The 20,166-nt window shown below is 42.9% G+C and overlaps 1 protein-coding gene across 1 annotated transcript in view; it reads right to left on the bottom strand.

Moving 5' to 3' along the window:
* Positions 1-380: 380 nt before the first annotated feature.
* The window catches only part of Pou6f2 (POU class 6 homeobox 2), a 487,667-nt gene continuing 467,881 nt past the window's right edge, over positions 381-20,166 (bottom strand). The window contains exons 8-10 of the mRNA XM_052157000.1: positions 13,852-14,020; positions 4,242-4,410; positions 381-885 (exon numbers count right to left, since the gene is read on the bottom strand). Coding sequence (XP_052012960.1) covers positions 381-885; positions 4,242-4,410; positions 13,852-14,020 — 843 coding nt within the window. The remainder of the gene's footprint in view (positions 886-4,241; positions 4,411-13,851; positions 14,021-20,166) is intronic.

The following is a 20,166-nucleotide window of genomic DNA, read 5'->3' as shown; positions in this document are numbered from 1 at the left end:
TTTCTTTTTCCTTAAAAGGTGTTCACATTTTCATCATATACAGAAAAACAGTACGTGGTTATTTGGTTTGCTTTTTAAAAAACTGGCTTTAGGGAGACAGGTTGGGGAGTGAATGATCCTACCACATACTCCTTCATGTGGTATTTTTCTTGTTTAAAAATTAAAAATTATTTTTCCTTTTGGAAAACCAACGGACACGTATAAACCATTCTGCCCATTTGGTAGTTTTTGCTTTTTTTAGTCTTTTACATACAAGGGAGATGGTGACTGGGGCGCGCCTTTCAGTTCTTTCTTCTTTTCTTCCTTTCTTTTTTGTGGAGATTCAGGGTAGTGTTCAGTTTCTGCGATGCTTCCTTCCGACCATGAGTGGCTGTGTCTAACTAACAGTTTTCTTCAGGAGAGTCTGCTAAGGGTTCCAGGGGCGGCGCAGAGGCGGGCTCGTGCTGCTTTAAGCGTTTGATTGTGTTCTTCAGAGCTTGTCTCTTGTTGCAGAACCAAACCCTAACTACTTCCCGGTCATAGTTTAACTTCTCAGCAATCTCGGTCATTTCCTGCCCTGAGGGGTGTGTGTTCTTCTCAAAGTGGGCATTGAGGATCTCAAGCGCCTGGGGCGTGAAGGAGGTGCGCCTCTTGCGCTTTTTGGATGGTTCACTCCCAATAAACTCGGTGAGATTCTGCATACCTGCTCGATGGCGGGCCTCAGCCTCAGCCATCCACCGCTCAAGCACCGGCTTGATCTTCTGGGCACTTTTAGGGGTGATGTCCAGCTTTTCAAACCTGGCAGGATACAAAAGGCCAGGGTTCAGTTTGGCTGTCAGACTGCTAGCTATAGTGTTCTCTTGGGCTTCCTGTGGTAGGAAAAAGTGGCTTCTCAGGATGGTGTGTCTGGGGGGAGAATTGAGAAAGAAGAGTCTTACACTGAGTCCTCTGCCAGGGTGGGCCTCCTGCCTGCCTGCCTGATTGCCTGGCAGGGTGAATTCACTCCAGATTAGCAGTCAGCTGCAAGGTAGCCAGCCCTGTCCCAGCCAGCACCCACCCTCCCAGCAAGCTCCGTGCCAGCCATGCAGATCCCCGGGGCACACAGACGGGGACGGGAAAGAGGCACCGGTGGACAGGAACCACGAGCAAGTCGCAGGCCTTTTTTTCCCCCTCTGAACTCTTGAGATCCAAGCTGTTCCCAGCTCCATTCCCCCAACCCTCAGAATTCTTAAGGTAGAAATTAACCAAGACAGTGATGTTTGAGATAACAGTTGTCATATTCTTTTGCTTAAAACGATTGTATGATTTTTATGTTTCCTCCCCATTGTGTTGGTTTTGATAAATATTACAGCTAGTATCACAGTCCAGGAAGGCCACTGGGCCAAGCTCCTCATGCTGTTCTTTTTATCACGGCTGTGTCTTATTCAACTTCTTTTTCTCTGGTAACAATTTTCCCCATATGTAAGTTAACAACATGCCTCCTGTCCAGGTAAAACATAGACCAGTTGTTACTTTACAGTTCTGGCCTAAACAGCTGGATACATTGTAATTACTACGGAATACCCCACCCCTGGGTGGGCTGAGGCCACCTCACGCCTTCCAATCACCATCCAGTGTAATGGCGCACTTTTGTACCAAGGCATCATGCTGTGTTTAATGTGGGATATCTGCAAACTGTACTTGAATGATATCATTTTCTGTAAATGAGGTCTTCTATATATCAATTGCCATCAGCAATTCTTTGCTACGTTTACTTTAAAAAAAAAAAGAAGAAGAAGCATCCTGGACAAAATTATATAGTGTTTTAAAAAGTCCTTTCTGGTACTAAATTTATTCTGTTAGTAAAATACAAAAGAGCAGCTCCCTTTGTTCATTTGTTTCTTTATTCTAAGTCCAAATTCATGTCCCTCCTATTGAAAGAGTGAGCACAGACTTTCTCTCTCTTAAAGGGTTCCACGTGTTGAAAAGCAATCATCTGGTGTTTTAAGATGCTTGCGAAAGGATAGACCAGGAAGGCCTTCCTCCTTGCCAGGATCTGACTGTCAGAGTGCATCTTTAGATCCCTTTGTTGAGATGAGCAGCTCAAAGACTAGCAAAGGTTTAGCTCCATCACACGCCCTTCCACACTTCCGGTCAGGGAGGCAGTGGTCTGTGTTTGAAAACTACAGCTTCTTCTCACACTCACTAAGGAAGGAGAAGCCAGCTGCTCTCAGGGCAAGGTGAGATAATCCCTTAGTATTATTAATGAGTTTGCCACCTGTGGCAGGTCCCCAAAGCCACCATTGTCATAACTTACCATGTTCAGCATTTTGCCATATCCCTTATCATAAAAGCCTGGAACCTGAGCTCTTGATAGCAATTGGCCTCACAGGGCTGTGCCACCAAGGTATGGGGGGGGGGGGAGTCTCTTCCCTTTGTGCCTCTGATGAGAAGGTCCTCACACTGCACCTAGGAGTCACTGCTGCCAATTAGCAGAGTGGCAGCTCTGGCACTGATACGTGTTCTTTCCCAGGCTTTGAACTTTGAGAGTATTCCAATGTAAAGTCTCCATTCAAGACTAATTAATTAATTAATTAATTAGAATAGACAGCGTCTAAAACAGCATCACCGAGTCACTGGGAACTGGTGTCTGCTCTGTTAACCAATAATAAATTTCCAGAGGTCTGCAATCTATAGCATTTTTAGCTTCCCTCCGGGGAAGATTTAACAAATCAGCATATCTGATTGGGGATGCCCAGGAATCCGTGTTTGTGTCTGAGTAGAAACATTAAGAGAACACTCCAGTCAATAAAAGAAAATCACATTTTAGGGTTAAAATGAGCCAAAGAGGAATTTAGCAACAATGTCAAATTGGCATCAGAATAAAAACCTGTGGCTTCTTTGATCACAAGGCATCAGGACCAGACAAAATTAATGTCTGCCGACAGGGAACGACAATATTCCCATCATTGATGCTGCTTGTTAGCATTGATGCTTCTGTATGTGTGGTTTGAAATAACATATACAAGCCTTGATATAAATTTCCCAGCAGTAGTATCCTTGTATAGACTGAATAAAGGTTATTTTCTACAGGGAGGTATCTTATAAGAAAAAACAGTAGGGGAGAGCATAGAAGTGAGAGGATCCTATGGTGCTTTTTGTATTTAACAACAATCAATGGGTTTTATGGAAAATCATTGAGCAAAATGTGAGCTGCAAGCTACCACCCCATACTGATGTTATTTATAACCTTAGTCTTAAACTGCAGGAAAAGTACACTTCTGTCCTTTGGGGAATACATTAAAAGTATAAAGAGCAGATAAAAAGACAGCATTTCATGGATCACCAAGAACAAAATCCACTTAAATGAGTTGAGAGTTGGTTTCTTGGCTAGTCCTGACGGAGAAGGACTCCTAAGGCATTGCCCAAGAGGAAAAAAAGCTCCTACCGAGTGCCTTGTTACCTCATGCATAAACATGGGATTAGTGCAACACACATGCATACGCGGGGCTGCTCCTGAAGATTTAACCCGGATCAACTCAAACACAACCAAGGCTGGATTCAGTAATTTATTTAATGTGTGTGTGTGTGTGTGTGTGTGTGTGTGTACAGTTAGGCCAGATTCACTAACATTTAAAGGGGGTTCTTCCTTCCTTCTTTCCTTCCTTCCTTTCTTCCTCCCTCCCTCCCTCCCTTCCTCCCTCCCTCCCTCCCTCCCTCCCTCCCTCCCTTCCTTCCTTCCTTCCTTCCTTCCTTCCTTCCTTCTTTCCTTCCTTCCTTCCTTCCTCCCTCCCACATTTCTTTTCCCCTGCTTATAAAGATATGTCTGGGAAAGCAAGCTATAAAAATTCCTTCCACAAGATAGGAAATTTTTTAAAATGTGCATTTCATAGAAACTTTGGGGCCATCTCTGGGTAGTTAACATTAGGGTGGTCTATCGGAGTTGCTTTTACTTAGGGATGCCCATGTGTTGACAGGAGTTGGTATTCTCATTTGGCAGGGGCACAGAGGACAAGGGAGACCCCTGGCCAGGGCAGCATATTTCAACCGGTTAGCCTTGGAAGTTCTTAGAGTTGATAGGAGTTAGGAGGTCAGGACCCCTCAGCTCTTCATTACCACCCTGCTTTCTATCAACATCACCACCAGTCCCAACATACAGCTACCCCAGTTCTTATTTCCATGCTGTTTGTCCAGTTTGCCCACCCAAGGAAGACAAGCTGAGCCGCAAGGACAAACAAGGCCCGGGCTGGCCAGGACAGGTGACAGCATGCAGTGCCCGTTACCTGCAGATGGCCGACTGGCTGTATGCGGGGCCCTCTGTGGCACTGAGGGCTTGTCCCACCTGAGTCTGTGTCAGGCCAAGGGACAGGCGTCGGATTTTAAAAGCTTTGGCAAATTCTCGGATCTCCTCCAGATTAACCCCGTCCACCTCACCCGCTGCCGTTTGAGGATCTGTGGAGATGTTTTTAAAATAGGATCAACACGTCAACACACAGGTGGTCAGGATGTTTATCGCGGAGCAGCCATAGAGTGGTGGGGAAACCATCATAATACCTTCTTTGTCTCTCATCCTTCAGCACACCTTCTTCCTGCACAAGCCATCCTTCAAGACACTTCTATCCCAGGGTAAGCCACTCCTGTTTACCCTGCCACTTCCCAGAGCAAGGGCACAATTCTTTAGGGCTTAATAACAGCAGCCAGCAAGGGGAGGCTCTTGGTAGAGGGATTCAGACCCACTTTGCTGGTAAGCCTGTTCATATACGGTGCAAAGACAAACACGAGAAGGTCTCTCTTTGAAATGTCTTAATTGGAATTCTCCATGCCAACAATTGGCGCCGAAACGGCGCTCTGTTTTTGTCCTCCCCTGATCGCCATATAGCCATGGTAATAGATGGTAATCTTGCCTCATTTCTTATGTTCACATTACTCCTCAGAAGAGCATGGTTATGAAGCTGTGAGAATAATATTGTCTTTTTTCCCCATAGCGGTTTACTGACACAGCTGCCTTTGTCCCCTGAAAGGGCACATAATAAAAACTGCCTACCACAGGAAGGCTCCTTTGGTGCCGGATAACGCGGTCAATTTAGGACTTATCAAGGGAAATGACACAACAGCTGGAGAATGAAACTTTCTCCCCCCTGGCTACTGATCCCTGGATAAATGAAAGTGTTCACCAAGCTGAAGCCAGCATGGGCTAGGCCTGGTGGGAGATTTCAGTGCAGCTCAATGCTGCCTGTGGGGAAGTCACTGCTGCTGGGAGCCTTCTCTCTATTGTTCTTCACCTGAGTGTCTTCCCACTGAAAGTCGCTCTTCCTCCTCCTGCAGCAACCCATCAGTTTCAGTGAATTTCTGCTCCAGTCCGAGGACTGTGGTCCTCCTCTGGGTTTAACACTATATACTTTCTGGATGTTACTAAAAGAAACATTTGCACCCAAGTGACAATCAATTTTTTAAGGTGTTTTTAAGTAAGTCAGGAAAGTGTATCTATATGTCTGTTGGGGAGGGGCCTAGAGCACTGGGTATAACTTCTCACAGCACAGGGGAGTAATCCTATCAGGCAATGGAAAGTGTGCTGTCAGTAAAAGGAGTAATCCTGCTACATTGTGTATTTATCTTCACATTAAAGAGAAACTCCTAGTCAGGTACGATGGTACTCGTATGGTGCTGAAGCAAGCAAGAGCATAGACTGAAGCCCAGTGGTCCATGGCCAAGACTGCTGAAGAAGCCCTTAGAGCTTTCATAGCACCGAACCTCAGTTCATCGCAGATAGAGGGGTTTGGCCATTGCAGTTCATTTGTAAGTATTTTAAAGTGACTCCTGGTTTCTCAGTAGAGTGGAGGAGGCATATTCTTATAGTTTAATGGGGTTTGGAGGTGTAATACTAAGGCACAAAAACCAACAGAAAAACAGAAGCGTGATTCTTAAGGGCAGGCCCCGTGCTTAGCACTAGATGGCTACGCCAAACAAACTCCAAGCGCATTTTTGGAGGTTTTAAAAATTTTTATTTTTAAATCGTATAGGTTTTTCCATGTATATTTTGAGGGTTGCCCTGGTGCTGTTTGTATTTTGAGGTTAATTCTGTTTCCTCAAGAGGGGCTGACCCCTGAAATGGAGTAGATCATTCAGACTGGTCAAATAAAGGCTAGAGCCTGTGATTGGGCCGTGGAAGGAAAAGATGGGACAGGCAGACAGAAGTAGAAGAAGGAGGATGGAACCACATGACCTGGAGAAGCCATGTGTAGCAAGGGAGGGGGGGTCCTCATAACTGGGGAATAAATAAAATAATGATAGATTTTATTTGTTTATTTGTCCAGTCTGGACATATAGCATATAAATATAACTAGGTTGTGTGTGTTTTTATGTGATCTTATTGGGTTAGGAAATTACCACAACACATATATTATTGTTTCTGATTTTTGTGTTTTTATGGAATTTCTTTGTGTGTGTAAATGGGTGCATCTCCGTGCCTGTGTTTCTTGTGATTTTCGCTTGGCTGTTTTTCTTCTGGTTTGTCTTTATCATTATCCTTGAGATGCCTATTTTTATTTGGATGGATGTGGTTTGGAGGGGAAGTGGGGAGGAGGGTGTAGAGGAGCTGGGGGAAAGGAAACTATAATCAATTTCCTGATTATAGTTTCCTCTCCCCCAGCTTCTACATATAAAAATATTATATGATTTATACTACCATATAATTGCAATTATATAGTATAAATCATATAATATTTTTATGTGGAAAATCTATTTTCACTAAAAAACAAAACAAAATAAAATACTCATTTTTTTCACAGAATATAAGGGCTTTGCTTTGTGAGTATAAGGTGCACGTGGACTGGAGAGGAGCTCATCCAAATGGTGAGCATTTATTTCAGAGGAGCAAACTGAGAGTGTATATTGTGCACAGGATTTGGAGGGCTTTGTATAAAGTTGATTTAGATAAAAGTCCTGCTTTTCCAGCATCCCTCCCCAAACTTCCTTCTAGAAACCTGACATTCAGTTAATGCAAGACCAGCACAGTAGTATAGAGTGGCTTTCAGGGTTTACAAAGCATTCTGGGAGACCACGTCTGCACGCGTGGCAGTCTCCACTCCTCCTTTCTTCATTAAAATGTCCCAGAAGTAGGAGCTGCAGCTGAGCAGCTAGGAAGGCTCACACGAAGTTTGAATTACTTGCCAACAACATAAAAAGGGGTTTTAAAGGACAAGCAAGATTTCTGTTCTTTCCGGTGCACAGGGCCTACATGTACAGGAGTTTGTCCAGTCACCTGGAACCAATTCTCACTGCCTCTCAGCGCCTCTTCTCTAGCTCTGCTCACATTTGCTGCCTGTCCAAGATGTGCTGTGAGCCTGAGTTCAGACTGGGCGTCCTTCCCGCTTTGTTCTGGGACTTAAGCAGGAAATACTAGGTAGCACAGTGACTATCGCTCCCCAAGGCCAAAGTACAGGACAGATTTGCAGCATATTTACATAAGGACAACAACAACAAAAATCCTTCATGTAGAAGGAAAAATTATGAGGATTAAGAAAGGCTTTAAGAGTCCACTTGCAAGAGGAGAGAGGCAAAAATTTAGTAGCAGAGGGATCCTAATTTAGAATAGAAAGGAGTGCACTCTGTACCTGCTGATATAGAATGGTAACCTGAAAGGAAAGATTGGCCTAGTCTCTTCCAGAGATGGTGAAGTATTTGTTTAGTAGACTTGTAGAAAATGTTGGATGCTCAAAACTCAAAACTCAAGAAAGAGAAAGGAAGGAAGGATGGAAGAAAGAAAGAAAGGAATCAAGAAAGAAAAAAAAAGAAAAAGAAAGAAAAGAGAAGCCAGACTTTGTACAAACCTGGGTTTTAGAACAGGCTATTCTTAATTTGGCAGGTATGAGTCACCTGGTAGGGCCAAGGGCACTTTTTTCAGTTAGTATAGTGTTCTAAGGCAGGAGATCCGCCTGCTCCTGCACCTGTCTCTACCGAATCTGGGTGTGGCATCACTGCTGTGACACTAGTTTTCTGTACCCATTCCTGTTCTCATCCAGCAGGCTTCAAGGTACAGAAAACCGTGGCGCTCATCTCTGTAACACTGAAAAGGCAGACAGGCCTGGTGAGAAGGGTCTCAGGAGAGAGGGCCCACCTCTTCCTTTCCTTGTCCCTTCGGCACTGCATAGGAGAGGAACAAAGCTGTGACTCATTGGGACAGGAAGGTCAGTGTGGTTTGAGATTGGGGGAAAGTTTTCTCACTGTCAAACGAGATATCTCTGTGGGAAATAACCCTCTGGCTCTTACTAGTCCCATCTCTAGATTAACCAAACTCAGTTGTTAATTAGCACAGGAAAGACTGGTTTTTATAGAAAGTCTTACACATTCTACCTTAATACTTGTCCTAAACTGCCAACACACACACACACACACACACACACACACACACACACACACACACACACACACGCACGCACACACTCACAGTGCAGTGTTGGGAAGGGTTTAGGATGAGGTCAGCAATTTTACATAAATTTATCCTTTCATCATTTTTCTTCTCTATCACCTCTTTAGTTGCTAATTCCTTGCTAATTCCCAACCCTTGGAACTAAACCTGCACGTGTGTTTGTGAAATTTTCTTTCAATTTTTCTTTTTTCTTTCTCCCCACTTCTTCTTTTTTATTGTATTACTAACAACAGAGTTAAAGAGAGAACACTTTGGATTCTGAAATTCCATGCGCTGAGAAGTGTTGGTGCAGATGTCAGCTGTCCACTGAAGAGTTGAGAGAAATGAGTTCCATAATGTTTTCCATGAGGCTCCAATGAACATGCTTCTGGTTTTACATTAAAAAAAAAAAGGAAAAGAAAAAAAGGTTTTTCTTTCTTTTCTTACTCATAAAAGCTGGATTGCAAAGTATATTGCATGGTGTGCCCCATGGAAGTATCTTCATCCAAAGAGAAGAAGTCATTGTTGGACATTTGCTAGCTATATCTTGATTGTATGTTTGTGGGACTGGTCTCAGACATTGGCAGAGTACTTTAGGAGGTTCTCAGGTGTTCCTTAGTTTCTCACCTGACTACACTGCTGTTTTCCTGCCTCAAAGTTTGTCTCAGACTGTCTGGTTGTTTTACTGCTGCAACCGTTTCCTTTGTTAAGGGATATGTGTTGTTCTTCTTGAGGAGGAGAAAAAGGTGTCCATGTAGTGAGTGGAGGCTTTCCTAAGGTATCTCTGGGCCACCAGCATAGCTCAGTGTGTAACGTTCCACGGTAGGGAAGATCAACCCTGCTTCCATCCTCTTGCTCTTAGGGGAAGTTAGTTTTGAAGATGATATGGCTTGGCTTGATGAGGACCACAGAGTAATCTTCAGGGCTCTCTCAAGATAGATCAAACAACTTTAGCCAGAAACCTAGAATAAAGGTTCTCTGGAGGAGGAAGAAGTGATACCTTGCATAGAAGTTGTCCAAGATTAAGTCAGCCCTGTATACAAAGTAGAGTTCTGAAAGGAATAGAAATGATAGACAGGAGTCAACTTAAAAGTGGCCATGGCTCTGCAGAGGGAATCGTGTGACCCTGGCTCTGTAGAAGAAATCAAGGATTTAAGGAATACTGTACTTGGAAATTTTCAGGGATTCAAAAGTATGATGACAGTTCCCACATCAAAACAGAATGCGAGAACTTGAAAATGCAGAGATTTTTACGGAAATGGAATGGAAACTGTGAGAACAAACCTATTGTGCACAGTATCTGGGCCCATGTGGAACTGGGGCTCAGTACATTCCAGGACAGATGTTGCTGTGATTCCTTCCTTCCTTCTTTCCTCCGTCCCTCCCTCCCTTCTTTCTTTCTTTCTTTCTTTCTTTCTTTCTTTCTTTCTTTCTTTCTTTCTTTCTTTCTTCCTTTCTTTCTTTCCTTTCTTCCTTTCTTTCTTTCCTTCCTTCCTTCCTTCCTTTCTTTCTTTTTTCTTTCTTTCTTTCTTCCTTTTTTCCTTCCTTCCTTTCTTTTTTCCTTTTCTTTCTTTCTTTCTTTCTTTCTTTCTTTCTTTCTTTCTTTCTTTCTTTCTTTCTTTCTTTCTTTCTTTCTTTCTTTCTTTCTTTCTTTCTTTTCTTCCTTCCTTCCTTCCTTCCTTCCTTCCTTCCTTCCTTCCTTCCTTCCTTCCTTCCTTCCTTTCTCTCTCTCTCTCTCTCTCTCTCTCTCTCTCTCTCTTCTTTCTTTCTTTCTTTCTTTCTTTCTTTCTTTCTTTCTTTCTTTCTTTCTTTCTTTTCTTTCTTTCTTAGTTCTGTCTTGCTGTTAGCCTTGATATTTGTGTAGAGTTCTGCTAAATGATTGAACAACATACCACATAGCAACATCATCCTGCTATGATCCCAGCTTACGGAATCACCATAGGCATGAGATTTATCTTTAAAAGAAGCTGTCAAAAGCATCAATGAAAATCCAAGGGAAACAGAAACCATCAGCTCTTCAGATCTCATAGCACAAAGTGAGTGTGCTTACCCAATGGTTCTCAAAGAGGAGAAACCACTGGAGAATAAAAATGAGGAGTGGAAGAGGCCCTTGCCTCATGGTGATGTCACTGGGTCCAGAAGAGGGAGTCACATCTCATTACAAACGGTTGTGAGCCACCATGTGTTTGCTGGGATTTGGACTCATGACCTTCAGAAGAGCATCTTAACTGCTAGTGCTCTTAACTGCTGAGCCATCTCTCCCAGCCCAAGCTGTCCCCATCGTTATGGTTCAGTTTCAGTTTTGAGGCAGTGACTAGCAATCTTTTGCTAAGGGTCAAGATTACGAGTAAGGAGGTTTGTTGTTGTTGTTGCTGTTGTCCAGGAGGTTTGATGCTTTTGTGTATGAGTGAAAACCAGTTGATGTTCAGGACCTTCCTCAATAGATCTTCTACCTTAGTAAGTGGGAATCTCTCAGTCAAAGCCAGAACTCAAAGCTATGGCTAGTCTCAGTGACTGGCTTGCTCTGGGAAGCCCATCTCTGCCTCTGTTTGCATTCTAAGGCTAGAGCTGTAGGCAGCACACCATTGCTGTCTAGTACTTACATGGGTCCTAAGGATCCGCATGCTTAAGCCAGAGCTTCAACCTACGAAGCCTAAAAGTCTCAAGGAAAAGTCAATGATTATCTTCTAAAACTTCCATCTTGGTTTGAAATTTACAGTGAACTAATTTTAAATAGGTATATTTGAGGTTTTAATTGCTGGGAAGGGGGCATCAACTTGGTTCTTCTCACTCATACACACGCACACATGCCCATGTGCCTGTACACACACATGCACCTATATACACATGAGCACAGATGCACACACCACATATGCATACACATGAAAAATAAGATCAGTAAATAGAAGCAGTGTCTATCTGAGCAGACTGAGCCCAGTGCAGCACAAGGGAGGGATATCAGACTACGAGGCTTTGGCAAGGATGCTTACTTGATTACTCTGAGCTCAGACGTGGAGTTCATCACACATGAAGGTCATTTGATCATTGAAAAGGGATTATCTGGGCATCCTTTGGCCTGGAGTGAGCAAACTATTTTAATACTAATTTTTAGCCCATGGAACACTGGACAGCACTCTCTGACTGTGATGTGGAAGATGCACTAACTATGATTCTGATCAAAGTTTGTGTGATATTGTCATATAAGAAATATATTCTTGGTCTTTGTGTCCAGAGCATAGCTCCTAAAGCTCTTATAGAGTCTCAAGTAATTTCAGAAATTCTATAATTCTTATTCTATGCGCACGCATGGACAGAAGTTTCTGCACTCATGCCTTCTTGGACTCCACCCTGTGTACTTCTTGTCAAGAAGCTGTGTCCTTGAGTATGTGCTTCGTGGCATACTGGCAAACATGTGTCCCTGAAATTAGCTATTATAGCAAATTATTGAGCTAGAAAGGTATGTGCTTTATAAATATGTGACTCATACATTCCTTTTGTGACTGGGTTTTGACACAGACGGGGAATAACTAAAAACATGCCCAAAATCTCTAAAGGTTGTAAGTCCAGCAATATTTGTGCAAAGTTGGATGCTTACCGGTGCTGCTAGACTCTTATGCAAGGAGGGCCTACAGTTGCTATGGGCTCCTTCCTGCTCAGGCTCTGCATAGGGGTGTCATTTCCTTTGCTTCCAAGGCATGCAATAGAAAAAATTTCCTCTCCCAAATCTTTATTTTCTGATCACTCACCATTAATTGAAATGAACTGATGTAATTGAATTCCATCTGGCCTATTAAGTAGCTTCCTTACTAAACTCTAAAAAAGTTAATTCTTCGTTCAGTAGTGCCAATTGGCGAGAGATACCCTGTGTCCACCTGTCTGTCCATCCATGCAGCGTTCTCTCCATCCACCTACCATGTTGAGCATAATACATTTGTAAGACAATATTGATTAGTGGAGTGGTTTTGCACCTTTATATTACATGTAATTTTTTTCTCTGTATTGGGTTTTGATTCCTTTTCTTTCAGAATCAAATTTTAACAGCTTACTCTACACACACAAACACACACACACACACACACACATGCACATAACACATACACACCATTGCCTTTTAAAATGGGATATTTAAACACACAGAAAATTGAATTCAGGTAGAATTTGAATCTTTTCCAACAACCACCATACGTAGCATTTCTTTATAAAAAAGATAAAGATATAATAAGATTAATTTTATCTATGAATTTATTCAGCTGGGACAAAGGTTTATAGCCAAACACACAGAGTTGTATGTCTAGACAGATTAAAGGGCAAACTCTGAATGCATCCCTGCCGTGTAGTATTGAGCCACATTGGAGAACAAGAGAATCCAGGCCAGTGCCCTGAAGGACCTGGGCATTTCAACAGCCCTCCCTAGTGTCTCATTACATTTCCTTCCCACCCTCAGCATCTTTCTAGTCTGCATTATCTATGTGGTTGAACATGCAAGCTTTATTTTCCTTTGGGGGAGCATCACCTTGCATTACCAGATCTGCCTGTTCTGTGTGAAGATCCCCATATTCTGGCTTTAACAGGCTTTTCTCTGTTCTTCACTGACACAGGCATTCTCACGCTACGGCACAGGTATGCATGCACCAACTTGGCTTTTTAAACCCATGACTGTTGGACACTAGATGAATGTTGGATTTCGATTTGCATGTATGTTTATCTGTTGTCTGATTCCTTATGTACAGAAGTGAGTAAATGATTATTTAATCAGACTATTGTCCCATGTATCCTTGTATGCTGTCTGCATGTGACAGATATGCAAGCTTCCCTGGGAACATATGCCATCTCCACAGAGCACATATAGATGACTATAGGCACTTCATTAGGGAGGCAGCCTTCAGACCTGCTTTTATTTTGTGAATGGTTGTTTGGAGATTTCCGTCTGATTCCAGCCCACACAGCAGCCTCGTGTGTCACTGAAGGTGGCTCATTGTTCACTCACATATCCGCCCACAGGCATGTTCTCCTTTATTTCCTCTGACACCTACAGACAGAATGGCAGGGGACTTCAAACACAGAGGAAAGCGGCTTGACCCTACAACTGAGTGCCTGTTGCCGATTATTTCAGCTCAGAGCTGTTTGCCCATGCCCTTCGAGCAGATCAGTTTCTACCCTTGGAAGTGGCAGGTCTGACTCAGCACACCAGAATTCCCTGAAACTGGAGCCTGCTCTGAGCTCTCAGTAATGCAGGGGTGTGCTGTGCGGGCCAGCTGCTCTAAGCAGTCAATGGCTTTGAGTACAGACCTCATTCCAATATTGGCCTAGTAACCCTAGAAAACAAACGAGGGAGAGAAGGAGAAAGGAGAGAAAGAAAGACAGAGAGAGAGAGATACACAGAGAGATACAGAGACAGAGAGACAGAGAGACACACACAGAGAGGAAGAGAGCAATAGGCAATAGAAAGGGCACCATGATGAAACAGAGCCAGAGAGAATACTTACTGCTGACTAACTGGCCCACACTCAAAGCTGAAGAAGAGGAGGATGAGGAGGAAGAAGAGGAGGCCTGTCGCACGGGACTTTGAGAAGTGGATGCTTGGCCATGAGCCAGGTGCAGAAGGTTGCCTTGGGTGGCTGCTTGACCCACTGATGTCTGGGAAGATTGGTGAAGCTACGCAAGGAATGTAAAAAAAAAAATACAAAATTAATGGGACATTGTGGGAAATGCTAGGGAATGGACATTTTATCTGGGGTTGATTCATTTTATGTTTGTGAGTACATTGTCTACTTCTTGGGAAGAATACTACACCCAGGCAGGATTTATTTTTTGTGTATATAATATGTTGTTGCTTGCTTGACAGGCATTTTATTAAAAATTCTAAATATATTATTAATTCCCTACTTGGCTTGCCAGAATACCCAATTTTTGACATTTCTCAGCCGTAGTGTGTGACTGAACCTTTTTCTGCCTGTTTACACAATTCCCACCCACCTGGGAGGCTTCTCAGGCTGGTGTAGAACGAAATAACACAATTCAAATGCAAAGCTCAAACTTAAAGTTGGGCCTGTGCCCATAATTCACAGAACTGATAGTTTAGGGGAGGTTCCGCTTCAGGCTTGCAGTCCTGCTCTCTCACTTCCAGTTTTGGATGCCTTATGCAAAACTGATAACATGACATCCTCTAGCAATCTCGTAATCGGAGCAAGGATAGAATACCCCATAATATATGAAGTTCTCAGTTGATACTTTTATGGGGGGGGGGAGTCGAGAGAGGGTTTCTCTATGTAGCTTCAGGTATCCTGGAACTTGCTGTGTAGACAAAGCTGGCTTTGAACTCATGACTCAGGGATCTGCCTGCCTCTGCATCTGAAATGCTGGGATTAAAGGTGTGTGCCACCAGTGGGATTGCTACTATTTTTTAAAAGGTATTTTATTTATTTAGTATTTATGTATTTATTTATTTATTCTCTGTCTCTGTGTGTTTCTATGTGAGTGTGCATATGTTCATGCAGATGCCTAAGGAGAGGTCAGAGCCCTTGGAGCTGAAGTCACAGGCATTGTGAGTGAACTGACATAAGTCCCAGAATCCAAGTGCCAGTCTTCCTCACAGAGCAACTACAGAATCATCTCTCTAGCCCCTTAGCTCCTTCTTACCCTGTGCTAACTCCTGGATTAAGGGTATGTTCATGGCCTCTTTAACTGAATTCTTACACTACTGTTGCCTCCATTGAGGGAAGCCAGGTCAGGGAGGATCTGGGGTGTGATGGTTCATCCTCCTGGTGTGAAAGAGCTGTCTCTGGACACACGAAGACTGGTCCTGGGGCTTGCGCCAATGATAACAATGACACAAAGAGGAACTAATTTACTTTTAAAAAGTTTTTGAATTTTGTGTCTCATGTCTGTTTACTTATTACTCCTTTAAGGTCTCTCAAGAAAGTTGGCTCTGAGACGTTGAGGAAGGAGAGAGGAGAAAAGTTCCACTAGGCAAACTGGAGGAATCTCTCCCTTTCTCCTGGGTTGCCCTTCTAAAAAGATGTTTCAGGAGCTCAGGGCTCTAAGGAAATTGAACGTTAGCCTTGGCAGCAGCCACCCTAGTTAATTGTAACCAATATTTGGTTCACACTAAAGGCAGGAGGAGGGTTTTTTTTTTTTTTTTATAAAGGTGGGATAGCCTGGGAGCCAAATCAGAGTGGGTGGTGGGAGCTGCCCACAGGGTGGATTAGCCTCAACTGTCATGTCTAACAGCCTTGGGCACTTCAACTCCAATTTGCCTCCAGTCTGCCTCTCCTCTGTGTGTTCATCCTCCATTCACCATTTTTGAAGATAACAATTTTCACATAATAAAACACACCCATTTCAAACATAGTCTGAAGTGGATACACCTGTGAAACCATCATTATAATCAAGGCAGGAAGCTTTATTGTTTTATAAAGTTTCCTCTTGCAAGCAATGTCTACCCTCAGTTCTCTGCCTTGACAACTACTGCTCTATTTTCTTTCATGATGGATTCATTTGGTATAATTCTAGAAATGGTGCCATATGACACACCCTTCTTGTATTCCCTTATTTTGCTTGACAGACTGTTTATAGATCCATCCAGTCTGTTGGGTACTCCAGTAGTTCATTCTCTCTGACAGCAGAGTAGTATTTCATTCACATGATGTTTATCCCTTCCACAATACATACATTATACTATTTATCCATTTTTTTTGTTGGTAGATATTTGGGTGTTTCCAGTTTGAGAATATGATCAATAATCCTTTTTATAAACATTTGTGTTCAAGTCTGTGAATACACTTTTTTAAAATAAAAATATCTATGAGTAGAACTATACTTCAAATGCTGATTGTACTGTAAATTCATGCTGGACTTTCTAAGAAACTCTTAGAAATTGATGTCCATTTTACACTGACACCAGCAATGCACAAGAATTCCGGTAGTTCCTTTATCAGCACTAGCACCTTAGCTTATCGTTTTTTTTTTTTTTTTAAAGATCCCTATGTCTTTCTAGCCATTCCAGCAGTTGTAGTAAGGGGAGACCCTAGAAACACACTTAAAGCTATTGCCAACTGTATACTTTCCCTCTGCAGGGGTCAATGTCAGTATCCATATTCACTAGCTATTCCTTCACAGCACATATGCCTCTTGTGGCTATGATAAGTACATGACTGGCCCATATGGCCTCTGAATATCAGAATCTAGATGCCTACTTGCACCCCCCACCAGTGAAACTGCCTGAAGTTACTATTTAAGTGGACCTTGTTACTTAGATATTCTAAATAAAGTATTGACTGTGAGCCAAAGATAGTCAGAACTAACAAGAGGAACACAGATTGATAGGCATCAAACAACTACCTAAGGTAATTAGCCAATTTGCTGAGCACATAATCAACAATTAAATCCAGCAAATTTTATGTTATGGGGCTGCCTAGTAAAGATTAAATCCATTTTAATTTACTTCACAAATTGTGATAGATATTTCAAATCAATCTTTGCCTCTAACCTACTGAGTTGTCTTTCCAAAGATTGGTGCAGGGCAAACATGTTTACAGGTTTGAGACACTGGTCAGGAGGAAGTTCTCTGGCTTCTCATTCCATTAATAGTTCATTGGTTCTGGCTGTGATAAAGTGTCATGCAGGAACTGGACAGAACAACAATCAGTTGAGACATTTCCTCTGTAGACATGACATCATAAAGAGAAGGACGGTCATACTGCCATCCTTTGTCACTTAGGAATCATGAAGGCATGCTGGGATTTGTGGATAATTAGATGCAGAAGAAGACATTCAAGAGGAAAACAAGCTAATATTTTAAAAGAACTTGTTTCACATGTGTATAATTAAAGAGAAAGAATAATCTAAGATTTGTAAGAATTTTAGATATTCCCCCCCCAAAAAAGAAAAAAACAACAAAATATTTGCTAAGGGCATTGAAGTTTTGGTTGCTTTCCTGAGTTCTGCTAGACAGTTAAACAAAAGTGTATAAGAATTCTTAAAGGCTTTGAACTTGTAAAAAGAATTGAATAGATTGCAATGGCGCCTTTCTTCCTGATTCCAGTTGCCCGTGTGGATATTTGGATGCTAATTCTAGAAGATAAGTGAACTCAGAGGGAGCTGTGTGGTGTGTAAGCTAATCAGCAACTCCCAAAGCTCTTTCCTCAGAAAAAGAGGACATTGATGGCATCTGAGGACATTTACCTCTGTGCAGCTAGTTTATGTCAACGTGACATGAGTTAGAGTCAGTTGGGAAGGAGGGACCTCAATTGAGAAAATACCCCCACCAGATTGCTCTGTGGACAAGGCTTGGTACAGTTTATTATTTTGTGATGAATGGTAGAAGGACCCAGTCCACTGTGGGTAGTGCCACCTCTGGGTTGTTGGTGGTCCCAGGTGCTATAAGAAAGAAGGCTGAGCAAGCCATGGGGAACAAACCCGTAACCAGCAGTCCTCCATGGCCTCTGCTTTGGTTCCTGCCTTGAGTTCCTGCCCTGAGTTCCCTGGATGATGGATTATAACTAAGGCAAAATAAACTCTTTCCCAAGTTTCCTTTTGTCATGGTGTTACCTCAGAGCAATAGAAGCCTAAGTAAGACCTGTCTACCCAGCAGGCAGTAATGCTTTCAGATGAACACGGCACTGTTTCTTGGACACTCGAGATTTAATGATTTTAGTATATTCATTTTTAAAATTATGCTTAAAACTGTATTTGCAGAAGAAGCAGAAGTAGAGGAAGAGGAGGAAGAGGAGGAAGAGGAAGTATTAGGCAGATTTCTGAAAGAACTCTGTGGTTCCATATAAAAATTTGATACACTTCTAAAAAACAGTATTAGGAAAATATATTATTCAATTTAATTAAGTTGCTTTTTTAAGATACTGACAATTTACAAAATCATGCTTTGCCTAAGTATTGGCAAAAAATCCTAAAGCACAACTGGCCACAGGAACTGGAGTAGTTTAGGAAAGGCAAGGGAGGCCGTGAGTAACTGGAGGTGCACACCTAAAGACAGGGTTCTTGGCTGGATGTTGATGGTGTTTTGTAGATGAGGCAGCAGATTTCTGAAGAGAGAGTGACAGGCCTGGGACAAAACAACTAGAGCACAGCAGCCGTGGGCTCCGAGATCTGACTGCACAGTAGTGCTCCTCCCTCAGTGCAGGGCCAAATGTCAGCAAATCAGAAAACAGAAGCCATGGTTGGCAGTGTGAGGACCAATGAGGTGTCTCACAAAGCTGCCAATCTCTAGAGTAGATCTATTCACTGGGACAATCCCCACTTACATGTCTGTCCTAATAAGGAGTCTAAAATATTTTTCTAGTTTAGATATTATTCGCTACAGGCTCACAAGTTTTTAAAACTTCAGATTTTTAAGAATAACATGTCACTGTTAGGTAACTGGTATCATCTGAGGACACATGAGAGATGGAACAGATTGTCCTCTGTTTGATAGAATTCTGGTGCCTATAGTACTCTAAAGTTACTTTACTCGGTGTTGTCCTCTTTTGTTGTTTGTTTGTTTGTTTGCTTGTTTCGAGACAGGGCTTCTCTGTGTAGCCCTGGATGTCCTGGAACTCACTCTGTAGACCAGGCTGGCCTTGAACCCAGAAATCCACCTGCCTCTGCCTCCCAAGTACTGGGATTACAGGCGTGAGCCACCACCGCCCAGCTAGATGTTGTCCTTTTATGTAATACAATTCTCTTGTTTGCTCACTGCACTTCATGAAGCTTCTTATAGGAGCTGCACTTTACTTGTGCCTGAGCTCTGTTAATCATTTTGGTGCTGGGAGCCTGGTGCAGATAGGCTGAGAGCACGGGGAGTGAGCACCAGGAAAGTTAGGGACAATCCTTGTTAGTCACAGGAGGCCCCACATCTGTCTCACACATGAGATGGCCTAGAGGGACTCAGGCTGACCTGACCCCTCATGCTACCTCCCACAGTCTGGTTTCATGGGATTGCTTGCACTCATTGGCACTGCCAGGGTGTTTCATATAGTCAACAAAGAAAGACTGAAATGGCAGCAGCTTAGAGATGTGTGTGTGTGTATGTGTGTGTGTGTGTGTGTGAGAGAGAGAGAGACTTTTTTCCACGTGGCTGGTTCCTTGTATCTTGCCTGTGTGATCTGAATTAGTGTTTTAGATTTTTGAATGAAACATCTTTTGGCCGGGCGGTGGTGGCACAACCTTTAATCCCAGCACTTGGGAGGCAGAGGCAGTCGGATTTCTGAGTTTGAGGCCAGCCTGTCTACAGAGTGCCAGGACAGCCAGGGCTACACAGAAACCCTGTCTTGACAAAAGCAAAAAACCAAACCAACCAACCAACCAACCAACCAACCAACCAAACAAACAAAAAAACAAAACCAAACCAACCAACCAAAAAAAACCATCTTTCATTAATTCCACAATAATATAAAAAGTATGTGTGGAAAGTGTCTTAGAAAATGAAAGAAACATGAGTGACCTCATCAAGTTGGGAAAAGGATTGCATGTTAACAGTAAAATTTACACAGGGAAGTTCATGTGGGAAGAACAATCTCCAGACCTGTAAAAGCCAGTGGAGGATGTCTGGCCCATCCGCATGTACAAGAGTGGCGAAGTCAAGGTGGAACTCCTGAGGGGTGAGAGAGAGGTGGGGAGGGAAGCATCTTGCTTGTGCCAGGCAGTGTGAGGATGTGAGGGTGTGAGGAGTCAGAATAAGAGGTTTTAGTGGCGCTTTCCAAGTGCAGGCAGGAGAGCATCCCAAAACAACCGAGGGACTACAGCCCGAGTTCAGCAGGGACACAGGAATGTGAGTTAGATTTTAAGGGCAGAGTTGAAACAAAAAG

Source organism: Apodemus sylvaticus, chromosome 14 (assembly GCF_947179515.1).
Source record: "Apodemus sylvaticus chromosome 14, mApoSyl1.1, whole genome shotgun sequence".
Lineage (NCBI taxonomy): Eukaryota > Metazoa > Chordata > Mammalia > Rodentia > Muridae > Apodemus > Apodemus sylvaticus.
This window is presented reverse-complemented; position numbering and strand designations above follow the sequence as displayed.